General features: G+C 37.7%; 1 protein-coding gene across 1 annotated transcript; it reads right to left on the reverse strand.

Annotated features, from left to right (window-relative positions):
• Nucleotides 1-5,676: 5,676 nt before the first annotated feature.
• On the reverse strand, nucleotides 5,677-12,987 carry LOC133868500 (uncharacterized). Its single transcript, XM_062305408.1, has 18 exons — nucleotides 12,665-12,987; nucleotides 11,785-11,898; nucleotides 11,556-11,681; nucleotides 11,378-11,440; nucleotides 11,105-11,212; nucleotides 10,498-10,575; nucleotides 9,595-9,687; nucleotides 9,386-9,472; nucleotides 8,481-8,582; nucleotides 8,255-8,374; nucleotides 8,062-8,124; nucleotides 7,695-7,831; nucleotides 7,395-7,476; nucleotides 7,231-7,289; nucleotides 7,086-7,131; nucleotides 6,308-6,399; nucleotides 6,148-6,217; nucleotides 5,677-6,062 (listed from the first exon to the last, which is right to left on the reverse strand). Exons 1-18 carry the CDS (start codon nucleotides 12,887-12,889, stop codon nucleotides 5,991-5,993), a joined length of 1,737 nt encoding a protein of 578 aa, XP_062161392.1. The 5' UTR covers nucleotides 12,890-12,987; the 3' UTR covers nucleotides 5,677-5,990.
• Between the last annotated feature and the right edge of the window lie 4,107 nt (nucleotides 12,988-17,094).

A 17,094-nucleotide genomic window follows, 5' to 3' on the forward strand; every position in this document is an offset into this window, starting at 1 on the left:
ATGGACTTAATGGTGTCATTAATTAATTGATAAACTAAAAGTAGAGCTTTCCTATCATGTGCTATCTGGACTTAAAGATGTTAATTAATTGATAAGTTTCTTCTCCATTGAGAACTGTATATATTAAATTATTAATTAATTGATAAGTTTAATATTTAACTTAATTTGCTGCTGGTGCGAATACTCTGATCATCAATTCAATTTATCCAACAATTGAACTCACGATCACCTTTGCACTTTTAGTGAAGAAATTTCAACACTTAAAAAAGGGATTAAGTATATAAATTAAAGCTTAGCTCGATCCTGAAAAGAGGATAAAGATGAAAAAGAATGTTTTGTATTTTATTCATTAATTAGCGCCCATGAATTAATTAGTGGTTGTGGCAGTCATTATTGAAATGACTTGTTTTTAATTAGCGAGATAAACATCTTGTTAATGGAAATTAATCAATGGAATTAATGAATAATTATTTGGGCCGGGCACGCACGTACATGAATCTATCACCTCTAGTGAATTGACCACAGCCTAATTAATTAAGGACATCGAGGAACAATAATATAATGTCCCATCATTTTTTTTATTTTTTTATTTTTAACGGAAACAGTAATTTTTTATTGATATGATAAAAAGCCCGAGACTTACATCTTGAAAATAAGGGATAAGCCTCGTATTCTTTAAACTAAAAAAATCTAGCTTAATAAACAGCTGCCAAAGCAAAAATACAATTTTTATAAGAATGATAATTGAGTCTTTCTTATATTAACGATCACATTGTGATGTATGATTTTTGAATTTTGCTTATAAAGTATGAAAAACAGTCACCTATCAAATTGAATAAACAAAAAATGGTATATAATATTATATATCCATCAGATCGATTGATCCCTCCACTTGAGGTTGAGACTTGTAGTGGTAGGTCCATTATTCCAGAAATACGTGTCCAAGAAGTAACGAATATATATATATATATATAAATAAATAAAAAGATTTTAGGTCGTCTAGTCAAGCTGCATGCACGTCAAATTAAAGAGTCACGCACAAGTACAAAAACTTGGATTCTAATTCATAGCAGAAATAATTAATTATAATAAATAAATGAATAAACCCTTTGACAGCAACCCCTCTCCAGCAGACCAATTATGGCTTCGAACAAAATGGACTTCGACACAACACAAGTGGGTCGTCTTTCATGGCAGTCGGCTTGGCATGGCATGCCGCCGCTGATGTCGATGTGTCCATTCAAAACGTACGACCTTGATTATCTACAAATTCGTTGCCACCATTATACCAAGTTTAACTTTAGGGTTAAAGATTACCTTAAAATTAAAACCCAGGCCACCAGCTTCTTCTTTTTTCTTTTTTTCTTTTTTTTTTTAAAAAAAAAAAATTAAAAAATTCACGTACCTCTTCAAACTATCATTCAATTAGGCCTCGTTTGATTTGCGGAATGACTATTTCATTAGGAAAATGAATAGTCATTCCTAGGAATAGAATGTGGCGGAATAGAATGACTATTCTTAATCTTTAGTTTGGTAAGAATACATAGATTTTAATTGGAATTCAATCAAAATTACTAAAAAAAACTTTACATTTTAAAAAAAAAAAAAATTGAAAAGAAAATCAAATTATTAAAAAAAACAAAACAAAACAAAACAAAAAAAGAAGAAGAAAACCCATGGGTGGCCGACCACCCATTGGGGTGGTCGGTCTCCCACCGATTCGCTTCGGCCACCCCGGAGTGGTCTTCGGGGTTTTATAAAGGGTATTTTCGTCATTGGAAGAACATTGACAATTTTTAATAATTGTAAGGCGCCCCAGGGGAGGGGACATTATCAAAATTAAAAGTTTGGAAGGACATTGTCACTTGGGTGAAACGTAGGCTTTACTCTTTTTCTATTTTATTTTTTTTGTCTCTTTCTTTCTTTTGAAGTAAAACCCACGAACCGATTGATATAGATGTTTCTTGTCCAAGGCATGATGAAGAACCTTATGCAAATTCCTAGAGATTTCACACAAATCTTCGTCTTTCTCCATAGACCACTATTTTTTATTCCACACGTTGTTGATTGAGCTGTTCACAAGGAAGCATAATATGAATAAATTCAGGCCTTACGGATCAATCTTGTAACGATCGATGATAATCTGGCCGCCTCTCAAAGGAAATAGAATCCTCACCATCTCAACTTCAGTCCTTCCTATAGTTCAAAGTATATTTTGTTAAGTTTAATGGTGTACATATATAACATTACGTCATTTAGAATTATTTATTATGTATCAGTATAAACACTATTAAATATAATATAATCTGTAAAATTAATCTTATGTGGAATGAATCTTTTACTCTTATTCCCGTTGGCCCACACCTGTGGTCCAAGGGAATGGGAGACTGCTGGAATGGATCTTTTACTTTTATTCTTGTTAGCCCACACCTGTGACCCAAGAGAATGGGAGACTGCTAGAATGAATCTTTTACTCTCATTCCAATTGGCCCTCACTTATGGCCCAAGGAAATGAGAGGCTGCTAGAATTGAGAATTTCAAATGAAGGTCCAGCTCAAAGCGCAGCTTAATTCCTTGAAGCGCACACACTTAGAGCACACCTTCGGAAGGAGCATATATGGAAAGCATATATGCATCTTTTACTTTTATTCCTGTTAGCCCACACCTGTGACCCAAGAGAATTGGGGACTGCTAGAATGAATCTTTTACTCTCATTCCAATTGGCCCTCACTTATGGCCCAAGGAAATGAGAGGCTGCTAGAATTGAGAATTTCAAATGAAGGTCCAGCTCAAAGCGCAGCTTAATTCCTTGAAGCGCACACACTTAGAGCACACCTTCGGAAGGAGCATATATGGAAAGCATCGTATAACGAAAATTATAGAAAGGTCACTCATTAATGGGTGACGCCATTAATAACAAATTACCTAATGAAAGCACACAATATAAATGGCATTTCGTCTATAAAAGGTCAATAGAAAACTAGACTAAAGATGCTCTCATGTCCTGATTTTCATCTATTTTCTCATTATCATCCCTTATGCCCTTACTTAAGCATCGGAGGTGGCGCCGCCGCCCCCCACCCTCTTTCGAAACGTGTCACTCTGACCTTTAGCTGTCTTGTAAAAATCTCAGATCGAGGACTAGGTTTAGGTAATCACTATTAATTTTTCGACATTAACAATTTGCGTTTCACCTAATTCCTAGTAAAGATACTGTCCATTCTATTAAACCAAAAAAAAAAAAATAGAGACTAGTAAATTAAATTAACCTGCTTAGTATTGTTGGATTCAATTTTTTTTTTTTTGGTTCTTTTTTGAGCTCAATAAAATGGAGTGGCCGGCCATGAAATTCGAAGCGCCCCCTTCTCTCTCTCTCTCTCTGTGATCATATTTCTTAGTGGAGAAGCAGTCGTTAGACAACAACAATAGTTCTACAGTTGGTCATGGATGAATGGATGATGACGACGATTAACTTTTGAATCTTCAATCTTTTTTCAACTTTTGGGCTTTGGATACTCTTTTAATGCAAAAAAGTGAACGAATTATAAGCTCCCACGAATTGCAATATCAAAGTGCACTTCAATTCAACAACCTCTTCCTCTCGACAACCTTACTATTATCAAAGCTTTGAAACCGATCGAATGTGGTCCTCGTGCCATGAATCATGATGGGCCTCCTCGACTCATACGTGCTTCGATCATCGCATGTGCCTCCAACGTCCAATAATAGCCGTTATGACTGCCCACGTAGAGCTTAATTGACCTAATTAAGATGATTAATTTTACTATTTAATCTCTTTTTAATATCTCTATGATCTAGTTATGATGTGATTACTAAACTTTATGAACGTTCATTACTGAATAGATAGACCAGTCTAATTAATGAACATGAGAATCACGTCAAGTATTTAAAACCTTAAGTGTAAAGCTAGCTTACTAATTATTTTTTATAAAGTTCTAACTTTTAATGTGACCAATAAATGACTTGTCTTACTCTTTATTCCAACCATTTTACTGTTAAAGATTTACCCATATTACCCATCAAAGGTTAACAAATAAAGTTCTCCGGCCAGTAAAATTTGGTGAAGATTGAAGACTCTTCTAAATTAATCGAGGTTAAGCCGCCCCACCCACTTAAATCCAAAATTAATTTAATTTATGTTGTTTCACTCATTTGCAAATAGTTCCCTAGGTATAAAAATTGGCATAAAACTCCCCCTGTAATAAGCAAAATAAACTTTCGACTATAACTTTGACAAAAACCGCCAATAATAAACTGGCATGTACGTCATCTATAATAAAACCATAAAATATAATTAATATAAATATATTATTAAAAAAAATAATAATAATGGGGTTGGGGGAGTGGTCGCCCAACCCCCAATTGTCTAGAGTGGGTGACAAAGCTAGCTATCTTTAATTAACTACTTGCATTAGTGTTTGTGTCTAATATGTTATTGTCTTAATTATGGGTGTCAACTATCGTGGGAGATAAGTATTCATTATGCTGCATTGTAGACTTGTAGTGTCAATTGTCGTGGGAGAGAAGTGTTCTGCTTCATGAGTTCTAGAATTCTATTAATTCGAACACCAACGCTATCTTATGTGTTTAGAATTCTGGATCAACGACTACAATTGTTTCAATCAGCAGGTATGGAGATTGAGAGTGGTTATCTTTTAGTTTATGTTTATAACTTCTTTTGTAATCCTTTAAATTCTTATCTTTATCTTCAATAAGCAGGTGGTGAACTATAAGTATTGTATTCAAGTTCTATGAAATGATCAAATGAATTATTATCAATTTTAGTAAATATGGTGAGATGAGAGTCCTCCTTAACCAATGGTGAGACTCCATTGTGTGTTGTTAATATTTCGTATTCTGCATAATTTTTGTTGTTGCATTGTTACTATTTCGTTCCCTACGTATGTTTTGTTTGGAAAAATACATTTTACTCCGTAAAGGGTTTTACATTTTTTTTTTTTTTTTTTTTTTTTTAATTTTACCTTCGATGGTTAAAAATTAGCAATATACCCAACCAAGTTTTAAAAATTTCAATATTACATATCCATTACTTAATCTGTCTTATTCGACAAAAATCAACCCACATGTATCGCACGTAGGTTTTTAGAAACAAATCTCACCAAAATATTTCTACAGAAAAATACAACTTTTTTTTTTCTAAAATAAAAAATTCAAGTGAAGTAACCGAAACCATCCCATAATAGACGAGCCACACCAATTCAACTGGCCACGAGCCACGGCCACCACCAAATTCTTTGTCCATAGTTTCGACCACTCAAGGTGATTTTGGCCACCTCCAACATCTGTATATATATATATATAATTTTAAATAAAAAGAAAATTGTTTTCATTTTTTTTTTATTATTATTGTATTAGGGATAATTTGAAGACATTTTTGTCCCTCAAAACACTCGGGTTTATGCATCTAATATTCTACTTTTTTTTTCAAAAATAAATCATATTTTATTCAAATTTTTCAAATTTTATCTCACAAAGTCAAACCTCGTAATTTAAACAGTAAATTCGAATAATATTTAAATTCAACACCCAAACGGACCATTGACAGTCATCTTGATATGTTGTTCTAACCCGCATTCAACGACCCTCCCCCTCTCCCCCTATGGAATCTATAGCATTTCACTGAATGACCCACGATAAATCAGAAGTCCCATAGTAATTTTCCATAAGGTCAGTGCAGCACGTACAGGTAGGAACTGCAAACTAACACAGAAATTATATGGATCAGGACCCACCCTCTCAATCCATCATGCCATGTAAAGATTAGTGGCAAAATTTATGTCATACACCTAAGAGTGGTCATCATTACTAGAAAGAAGCCATGAGACAACGGAGAGCTTCAAACACCACAAATTGGCAACACATTCTGTTAACACCCCATCTCAAATTAATGCCAGCTTCAACTCAAACATAACCCTCAAGTATCAGAAACAACGCTATTTCGACATCCCCTAGAACTTGAAATCCTTCTTCTTCGACTTCCCCTCCTTGTCTTGCATCTTCCGCTTCCTTTTCTTCTCATTCTGCACAAATTGAATCGGACAAAGTTTATAAAAATCCCAATTTTCAATTTAATTTTTTGTTAACATACATATATAAGAGGCATACCTCTGCAACCATGTCACTGAAATCTTCCCGCTGACTCCGCTGCTTCTCTTCCTCTCTTGCTTCCTCATACCTAGCAGAATACAACAAAAAAGTCGGCAACTCATTCTACCTCACAACACTTGTTAACAATAATAATAGTAAAAACAAACACAACGCATACTTCGCTGGCAAAACATTCTCCATGAGTTCCAACTCTTCTGGTTGTAGAGTGACATCCACTTTATCTGATTTCTGACCTCTAAGCAGATCAACCTGCAAGAATATGCAATTACGATTCAGTTAACTATATACTCTTATAGACTGATAAATCAAGATCGTAATTGTAACTATTCTATTACAATTAGCAAAGGTGTCAAGTCCTACCTTAAACTTTGCACATCTCATCTATCACAAACACCTTCCAATTAGGTTATCCTATAAGTAACTAGTTACCGGGGTCCTTGTCTAGCATTTTATTATCCATGTATAAAGGTGAAAAGTCTATTAAAGCCGAAACAAATAATCAGAGTTTCAATTATTTTATTGTGTACGTTAATCACCCTGAGTTTTTTATGCTAGTTACCATGCACTGTTCATTCAGAGTCATAAAGTATACATTCCTTTTCTTTTAAGGACATGCCTTCTCAAATCAAAAGGGTCAGTCCTTAAGAGGTAACACCACCTATAAGATTTTGGCCCTGCGTGTACTTCTCTTCTGCTATTTTCCATCATTATTAGTTACAGCAGATCTCTCATTCACACCATCGAATTTACACATATCATATCAAGAAAGCAAAGGAAAATTATTTCTTTTACCAGAATCAATAACGCATGAGTTCATTATACTATACTGCTAGAGGTTAAAATCAAGCACATCAGCTACTTCCATAAAAGAACCACAAGAGCTTAGTAACCAAGGTCAACAACTTCCTTGCAAGACAAAAAACACACTTCCTTACCCTTTTGGCAGCTGTCTTGTCTTGTGTTCCAGTGTTAACAACGTATCTGTATGCAGAAATTTGGACCAAGATAAGCTTACGAACTAAAACCAGTGAGGTAATAAACATAAAGAAAAAATATATAAAACAAGAAGACACTGCGTACGTGTGTGTTGTTCCAAGCAGAGTCCCAGGAGCAATTTTCTCTTCTTTTTCTTCAAGTACCTACAAAAAACCAAAGACAAAGTTCAGGTCATGACATCAATGGGAACATTAATACAAACAAAAAGTTAAAATAGCAGAACCAGAGTCTTAAATCACAACACTGACTTGGTAAAGAGGCCTTTCAGGTTCCTTTCTCTGCTGCTTTCGAAGGTCAATAACATCAGGTGTCTCAACACCAGTAGGAGTACTGAAAAAAGAAGAAAGCAAATAAACAAAGGAAAATGCAATATACAATACAGGACCCAACAATAATCTAAGTCAGGTACACAAATGTGAAGAGCCTAATCCGATAAAGCTGAGGCACCCAACCATTAAATCTCAAGAGGATAAATACTCCCAAAGGTTAGATAATGCATGTGAAAACAGGAATCAGGAACACTGGTGATGAAAGAAAATACTATTTACCTTGAAAGGCTATCTACAGATTGAATACCGTCCTCTAATTCTTCTTCCTCAATCTGTTCTTCCTCTTCCTCCTCTTCCTCTTCCTCTTCCTCCTCCTCCAAATCGCCCCAATGCTTGGTCTTATCAACTGGCTCTTCCTAAATGAGAAGACAATGTATAATTAAAACATATGCAATATTCAATCTAATAATGTAAAACCAATCTGATCAGTCAATAATCTAAATAGGAATCAAGATTCTAATTCAACTTCACATTTAATGCATCCAACGCTATGGCTATCTTCGTCAGCTCAAAATACTTTTTAAAAATTAGAATTACAGAATTAAATAATCCAATCACAAGCAAGATAACATCTATGTTAAAGTACCTCATAGTTAGGTTGTTCTTGTTGATGAACACCAAACACATCTCCATATAAAGGACGTCCAAGCTGTTCATGAACACAAAGAAGTAAAATGGTTAAAATGCTGACCAACTTTACCAAAAGCAGCTCTACACAACAATGTACCAAAAAAAAAAAAAAAGAGCACATAGGAAGATATCAATGATGATAAACTTACTTCATCAACAGGAGGCTTGCCCCAGCCACCAGGATGGTAACCAAAGCTAGCTCCAGGAGGGATAGGAGCATTCAGCCCAGGAATTTTCAGATGTGGGTATGATGGTGGAGGACCGTATCTCTGACAGGAAATCAACCATTAAAAAATATTAAAATGGTTAAAAATAAATTAACAAACCCCGAGGTCAATACCAAGCACAAGATATTCGGTAATCTCAATGTCTCACCTGCATATTGATAAGCCATGGGGGAGGAGCACCCTCTGGCATACCAAGAGCTTCTTTTAGTTCTTGCGACAGCATGCCTGGCTTCATTTCTCTTAACTTCACCTATATACCAGGAAAGAAAATACAATGTGAAGTTCAAATTAAGCTTCATTCTATGGAAAAAAAAAAAGTATTTTTTAAAAAATAAGACCCTAATGAGTATCTTTAAAATCATTAATTAATGTCCTAATAATAATATATTTTCCTATGATTATAGCACACCTATTATATTGTTACATACACATCAAGAATATAATTCATTCACCCAAACCTGGACACAAATAAATAAATGAATAACCAAAAAAACAATCTGAGATCATAAAACATTTATATTTTGTCGGTATCAAAAAGCTACAGATACATTAAATCTAAAAGCTCCAACAAAGAAACAGAAAATAGTAAGAAAACATCAAAACACTTTAGTGTGTGAAATGGTGAATACCATGTTAAAATATTAATTAAATGATTAAATTCATAATTTTCTAATAAATTTTCCTATGATTATAGCACACCTATTATCTTGTTACATACACATCAAGAATATAATTCATTCACCCAAATCCTGAACACAGAAATAAATAAATAAATAACCAAACAAAAAAAGAATCTGAGATAATAAAACATTTATATTTTGTCGGTATCAGAAAGCTACGGATACATTGAATCTAAAAGCTCCAACAAAGACAGAAAATAGTAAGAAAACATCAAAACACTTTTGTGTGTGAAATGGTGAATACCATGTTAAAATATTAATTAAATGAATAAATTCATAATTTTCTATCGGCTCAAGTTTTTGGGATAATTGGTGATTTAACATATTAACATAAAAATAATACCTCAAACTCTAGAATAAAAAAAATAAATACCTCAAACTCTTTGCCTTCATGATACAGATCTCCAAGACTTGTAAGCTTTGGCTTAGTTTGGTATTTAAAAAAAGCATCATGGAGAACCTAACAAACAGGAAACAGACTCATTCATTAGACAAAGGAAAAAATCATTCTGAAGAAACACCGCAGCTCACAAAATACTTGGGTAGGACAAATTTAAAAAATAAAAAATGAAGTAAGATAACCTGATAGTCAATATCCATCTTTCCCATCTTAGGCTGCATCCGCTCCCGTTGCTTCTGCTTTAACTTCTTACTATCCTCTTTTTCAATGTAAGCCTGTATAATACAATCAGGAAACGATGCAACAGGTCATTGGCAGCAGTGGCGAGATGCATACACTGGCAGATAAGTCAAGATAAAATGCAAACCGGGATTAAAGAAACCGATTAGAATTTAGATCTTAATTGATATAGTTGACTCAAACAACACAAGGGATTAGGAATGTGATATTTAAGTTGCACTTGGTCAGGCCTTTTGAGAAAAGCAATTTTCAAGATTAACAATAGAAGAACAGCTACACCAAGGACCATAGAGGTGGGTAAAAACAGCTACTACCCACCAATAAAATGTTTTTGACAGAATTTGTATCTACAACTTTATTTTCTTAAATCCCTATGTAAGTGGTTCTTTGCTAACGCCTTTCTCAATATCTCTATCTTTGTAGAATTTTGTACTCTCTTTTCTCGTTCTTGATTTGTTAGATATTTTCTCTTATATACTACCTTATGTACTTGGGTTGCGCCTCTTGCATTTTTTAATGAACGTATTTTACTTGTAAAAAATAAAATGAGTTTGTTTGACAAAACTGTTTAGACGATGCTTTTTGTTTTTTGTTTGAAAAGTGTTTTGATTGTGAAAGTAGTTTTGAGCATTTTGTGTTTTGAGTTGTTAATTAATGCTTTTGCCTTTTTGGTAGAAAGCAAAAATATTGTGCAAAAAGCATTGCCAAACGGACTCACTGTTTTTGACATAAGGTAGCTTTGGAGCTACACATGATTTATTCTTCATTTCAGAAAAGCCTGAAGGCTAAAAGGAAACATAGAAAACAAATTTTTAACTGTAAGAAACTCATAAAATTGAACTTACCTGTCTGATTTTCTCAATTCCTGTTGCAGCAATAAAATCAGGAAGCTGAAAAGGCTGTTTCTCAATACCACGCTTTCCCTGCAAAATAATATCCAATCCGCAATGAGATACAAGTAATAACACTAACAAAATATGATGAAAATTCTGCATCCAAATCAGGCCAGTATTTAATTTTTTCAAATTTAAGAGGAATTCAGCCCCAGCACTAAGCACAATGGAAAGTCATCTGTAAATCCAAAGCAAATTAATTAGCACCTTAATCGTAAACAAATCCCCAACATCTATCATGCAAATGTACTCTATGACAAAATTACAAATAAATTTCCCCATAAATGGCATCATATAATTGTCTACACCCCCCACCCACACTAGCAAATAATAAAAAGAGAAATCATTTAAGGGTGCCCATTGCCAAACACCTACAAGTCCAGGCTCCATGATTGTCACAGCCGCTCCCCTGCAAGAACCACATATATACATATAAGAGAAACCTTATCGACGTTATCTTCCCACACCCTATTCCCTAAATCCCCACATGTTCACTATATCCATCAGTCATCTATGCACATTTTAACCCATAGCATCAATGCTAGTGAGGCTTACTAACCTGCAAAAATTTCCTTTTCTGACACCAATGCCTAGGAACAGGCACAGAATTTCGGTATGACTTCAAAAACACTAGTAACTTCGGGTCTGCAGCAGTTGCATCCCACACCTGGAAGTGAATAAAGGAATGTGTATAAGTAAAGAACAATAACAAGAAGACTTTTTATATATATGTAATTCATTTCATTGAAAAGCGCAGAGCGCAACCGTGGTACACAGGCCTTGAGCACAATCAAATATAAGAAGCAAGCAAAGCACAATTAAATATCACTACCTCAACAACATCAGGCCTTGAGCAAATTTGCTTCAGTTCAGCAATCTTCATCCGCCGTTGAAGCTGAAAGACAACCAGAAATCCTTTAGCCTTTTTAACACAAACTGCTGCAATTATGATGATGACATAATAATATTAAAAAAACTTTAAAAAATCTAAAATAAAATATTAATAATACCTTTTTCTTCTTATTTGACACGCCTTTCTCTTTTTGTTGGTTATCCTGTTCTTCCTCTTCTGAGTCTGAGTCAGACTTCTTGCTCAAGGCTGCATTTTGGGCAGACTCGTCCTTGTTATCATTCTCCTGGATGAGTAGAAAAATTAATGTATCACGTCATACTTTTTCTAACAAACAATTAGAATGAATAATGTAAAATTACATAAGAGGAAAAAAGAAATCATTTTACCTGAGTTCCGGCAGTTTCATGGAAATTGAATCTATCGAAAATTTTTCTAAATTCTTCATACATGCTACCATCAAGCTCTGCCTCCTCCGGGACATACTCCACTTCAACCACAAGCTGCATGGTTTCAAAAAAAAAAAGAATTCACATGTTCAGATCCATGTTCTAAAATTACTGTTTCTATCATAAGAGCTTAACGAGCTTTTCAAGCTAATGCAAAATTAGCCTATATTGAAAGTGAAATTTCATCTATGCTATTCAGTTATTCGTCTTCTCTGGTAATGTAAAAAACTTATTTTTTTCAAGAAAAACCACTTGACCGAGGTCTGCAATAGAAAGAAACAACATAGACTACTTTGTTTAGAACCTAATCGCTTTCACTTTCTTTGTCTGCAGATTCTAGAAGTAAATGTTGAACACAAATACACGATTGAAAGACACATCACGAGACTCTGAACCCAAATAGAAAAATTACGGAAGTGCTGAAAAATGTTGATTGGAGTGAGAGTTCAAGCTTACATGTCTTTCCCTGTATTTTCTTCTAGTTCACAAAAACCCAAGAAATGTGCTCGACATGATTGAAAATATATCCCTAAAATTTCCTTTACTCTCTCTTTCATTTTACTCCAGTTTCTAAACAAATAAATACAGCACGCACACGAGCCAAAACTCAATGCTCAATCAAATCAAGACAAAAGCCCTAATCTCAACTATCGATCACCAAAATCTACTAGATAATCTTCAATTCAAGCTTTTTTCTGAGTTCTTATAGGCCACATAGCAATCACACCAAAGCACATAGAATCAAAACCCTAGAAATCTATCATGAACCCTAACCAAATAGGATATCACAGGGAGACACGGAGAGAGAAAGAGCGAAAACCTGTTGAGTATCGCTGTTCTCCTTGGCATCTTCATCCTCGGCGTAGTTATCGTATACGGAAGATGGGTCGGCAGCCTGAGAGGCCTTGTTGTTCTTCTTCTGCTTCCGCCGGCGACGACGCCGTTCGCTCTCGCGCGACTTCTTAGCAGCGCTAGGGTTAGGGTTTGATCCCAGATCTCCGTTTGCAACGACGCCGTTAGGGAGCGGAAGAGTATCCGCGACCATCTTTGCAGGTACGGGTATGAATCGAAGGGTTTCTGAGAAAATGCGTGGAAGAAGAAGAAGAGATTGGATGACAAAGAACGGCACGATGAAGGAGGGGGCGTTGGAGTCGATTATAAATATCCCAGAAGATAAGCACGTGTGACTATTTTTGGCACGTGATAGTCAGTTGTCGGTTCATTTAGTGAACATGTTGTCTAAACTAAAGGTCGGGCAAAACATTCGATTACTGCTTATCAACCGGCGGTCACCAAACCAACATCGACTGCATAGCACCTCTATTAACTTACGATTGTCAATAGTCGAAATAAAATATTTATACCAACGTCGGTTAAGTTCAATTAATTGATATAGTTTTTATTTCATCGATTAACCAAACCGGACTGACTTAAACATATAGTTTTTAGTATCTTTATCTGGAGAAAGGCCAAAGAATGGTAAGAAATATTAATCGGTTCTCACTTAATTTCATCTATATTAGTGACAATTTGTAATAATTTAAGGTAATGAATATGTTAAGGGTGTTTATAAACATGTCCAATAAACATTTGTTTAGCCCAAAAAAAAAAGACATTAATTTCTTATAAACTGGTTATACAAATCAGCCTTTAAAAGTAACATGTGTTGTTTAAGCTATTAAAAAATCATATGAGAAGCACATGCGTTGATACAGTTTTCCGGTAGGTGACGTGTAGATCAGTGATTCGTCAGAGTACTCCTTCTTCTCGCTGCAAACAAGAACAAACACTGCATCGGGGGGATGCCGACAACCTCGCTCCGATGCTTAAGTAAGTGTATTGTTTGAGAGTAAATGCACAGAGTAAGGTTATAAAGATTAATCAGTGTACCTCAACATCCAAAGAGTCTCAGGTATTTATAGAGATCGAGGAGCAGTTGAGATTGCTCCCGGAATATGTGGTGATCGGCAGTTGAAGAAGACGTGGTTTCGGGCGCACGATCTTATATGGGTGACATGTCGTTGACGAAGCTCCAGGCGCACGATCTAGCTTCGTATTGTGCATCGTGCTCCTTAGATCCCGATTTCTCCGAGATAGGCGTGGGCGCAGGTGCTACTGAGTACCCAATTCGGTTACCTAGGTCGGGAAATCAGGTCGGGTGAACCGGTTATGCCTTAATGATTTTGATGGGCTCGGATAGATTAATTTCTCTTGATCCATTTTGACCTGGCCGGGTGGACCCGATGGGCCTTGTGTTTGGGTTGGGCCGAACACCCGATAAGCCAATATTCTCCCTAACAGCTACCCCCCAATTCTCTTATGCAAATTTTGTGCTTAAGAGAATTTAAGAACAATTAACCGATTTTAACTTGCTTTATGCCTTACAACGGGGTCGGATGCATACAGCCGAGAATAATTAATTGGCCTTCATTTTGTATACTTCAAAATTGAGTCTGTGGCATACCTAGAAGGTTACACTTTATTTATTGCTTCAACCGAAAGCCTCTGTCGTCATTTTTGAAAATCCCGCACTTTTTCAAATTTGAATTTTAAACTTCGCTCTCTCGGATCCCGAGTTTCAGGATTTGCTGACGTAGACGACAGGTGTATTTATGCAATTCGGCGCCGGTTCAACTTTTGAGACATATTGCGGCTGTCAGGTGTGAAACCGGAGACCCTTCGACTGCCGGTTTGGAAAGACAAAAACTGGACGAGTCCTTTTAGCTCCCGGTTACTGGAGACCGGCTAACCCGGGTCACCCCGCAGTATAAATTCTCCTCGAATTTTCTTTGAACTTTCAAACCTCTCTCAATTTCCCTCGAAACTTGCCCGCACATCATTTTCTCATTTTCTCTTACCAAATGTCTGACGCGGAAGAATTCGAAACGGTCGACGTCCCAAAGCTTGAAGAAGAAGAAGCTCTGTCCGACGATGATGTGATGCCCGAACTGGGTGACGATCCGGTTCAGGGAGAGATGGTCCACCGGCCTCTTGTGCCTCTCGATCGTCGAGGGGCTTCGAGGATTCATATCGGGGACGAGTTCCGTCTTCGGAACAACTATGACATTCTTCACCCAGTTCTTCTACACTTTCAAAATTCAATCACCCTGGAGATCCAAAGGGGTGACATCGTTATTTTACGAGCGGATGCTTCTGGCCGGGCTTCGGCTCCCCTTTCCGGACATTGCTCGGGAGCTGGTGTTGTACCTCGGGGTTTCCCAGAGTCAGATCGCGCCGAATGCGTGGAGATACCTCTTCGCATCTTTCATCTTATGGCGTACGGTGCTAGAGGCCCGGATGACAATTCCGCAGTTCTTCAATGTGTACATGGTCAACTATAAAAGGGAAGGTGTTGTAGAGTTCACCGTCCGGGAGAACCCGATTTTTATTTACCTTTCCCAGAGTTATTCAAACAACCGGGGGTGGAGATCTGAATTCTTTAGGATCTCGGGTGAATGGGAGTCAACTACACCCATGGCAGAGGGCCAAAGGATGTCCAGGGAGTGGAGACCCCTTCAAATCGATTTAAGGGAGGCCCCGACCCTAAATGCAACCGGGAGGAGGTGGGTTGCTACCATGTTAACCTTTTCTCAGACTCTATCAAATGTCTTTAAGATCGACTATGACAATATTGTCACCGATGAGAACATGCGGAAGATTCTCAAATACCATATTCCGACCGACAAGGTTTGGTATGACAGGAAAGGGAAAACATTGGTGAGGAAAACCGGGAGCGAAGCAGCCGCTACCCCACGGGTTAAGGCCTCAGGGGTGGCTCTCGGGCCGAGGAAGAGCGTTAAGCCGAAAACAGCAGCTCCTCTACCGAGAAAGGTTAGCAAGTCAACCACTATTCCAAAAGCAATAGTAATGCCTCGAGGTGACCGTGCCTCAGCCGTCCTTGCCAAAGTATTCGAACCCGAGAGCGGGTCAATTGGAGCTTCCGGACAAAAGACGCCAACAACTTCTGCCTCAACCGCCCCACTTGAACCTGTTAAACTTCCGAATGTGTCGGTAGAAGCAGCCGAGAAAGGGGCTCCAACTACTTCGCCTGAGAATCGTCCGGCTGGACTCACCCCTGCACCTGGCTCTGTTGTGATCGAAATTGGAGACGATCCTGAGGAATCGGGCATGGAGGCTTCCTCGGTTCCAGATGTGGCCAAGCATAAAGGGAAGGAGAAAGTGCAAGGGTCACCGAAGAGGGCTCGCTTCACCTCGGATCCTTTAGAATACGCGCTCACTCGAGCCACTGAAGCTGAGCTTCTCTTTGGTCGCCTGCGTTTTATATTGCCCACAGTGACGGTTACACAGGACGTTCCGGCAAAACCCTCCCTTCCGGATTCCACCACTTTGGTCGTGTCAACTACCGGGGGGCTCTTGGAGCGATCTTCGATAGAAGAGACTGAGGTTTGCTTGGCGTCCGATGCTGGCTTGCTATCCGGAGACCAACTGCCAGTAGATTTTGAAACCTCCCTGGAACCTGAGAACGGCTTGGGGACCAGGGATCGCACGGTGGAGATGCCGCATGGTCATCCAGAAACCAGGGCTACGGATTTGTTGGAACCTGGCGGAGGAGGCTTAGATCAGACTGAGGTGCTAAACTCCCTGAAAGCCGAGAGGCTTGAGGGACACCAGCCCGAGACTCGAAACTCTTTGCCGGTTCCCGGGGAGGCCAGCACCTCCCGACCAGGAGCACTAATAGATTCTCTAAAGGAGGGTTTACTGGCATCTCCCTTGGAGGTTCTGTTGGAGATACTCCCGGAGGAGTCTTCATCTGCGGCCGAGACTAGGTCCTTAGGAGAACTTGCAGAATCGATATTTCATGCCCAGCTTCAAGTAAGTTTCTTGAGTTGAAAATAATCTCTTATACCCATTCTTTTTCTTATCTCTCTTTTTTTTTTTTTTTTTTTTTTTAGGGCATAATAAGATCGGTTGCCTTATGGCGAAACCACCGATGAGCTATCGAAAGCCAAACCTCTCTGAAGACCAAAGTTAACGAGATGCAGTTCCGGATTCAGGAGCTGGAATTTGAGGTGTCTCGGACTGAGGATTTGGAGTCTGAGATCGAGACCCTAAAAAAGGATATTCAGATCCGAGATCGGACCATCGAGGCTCGAGACAAGGATTTGGCTTTGGCTCGGAAGCAAGCGGAAGAGGCTCGTTCCCAGGAGCTTGAAAGTGAGAAGACCCTCGATCGGGTGTTGATCAACCTGACTGAGGCTAATGAAGCCAAGACAGATCTGACTGCTCGGG

The sequence above is a fragment of the Alnus glutinosa genome, chromosome 5 (assembly GCF_958979055.1).
Source record: "Alnus glutinosa chromosome 5, dhAlnGlut1.1, whole genome shotgun sequence".
Classification (NCBI taxonomy): Eukaryota; Viridiplantae; Streptophyta; class Magnoliopsida; order Fagales; family Betulaceae; genus Alnus; species Alnus glutinosa.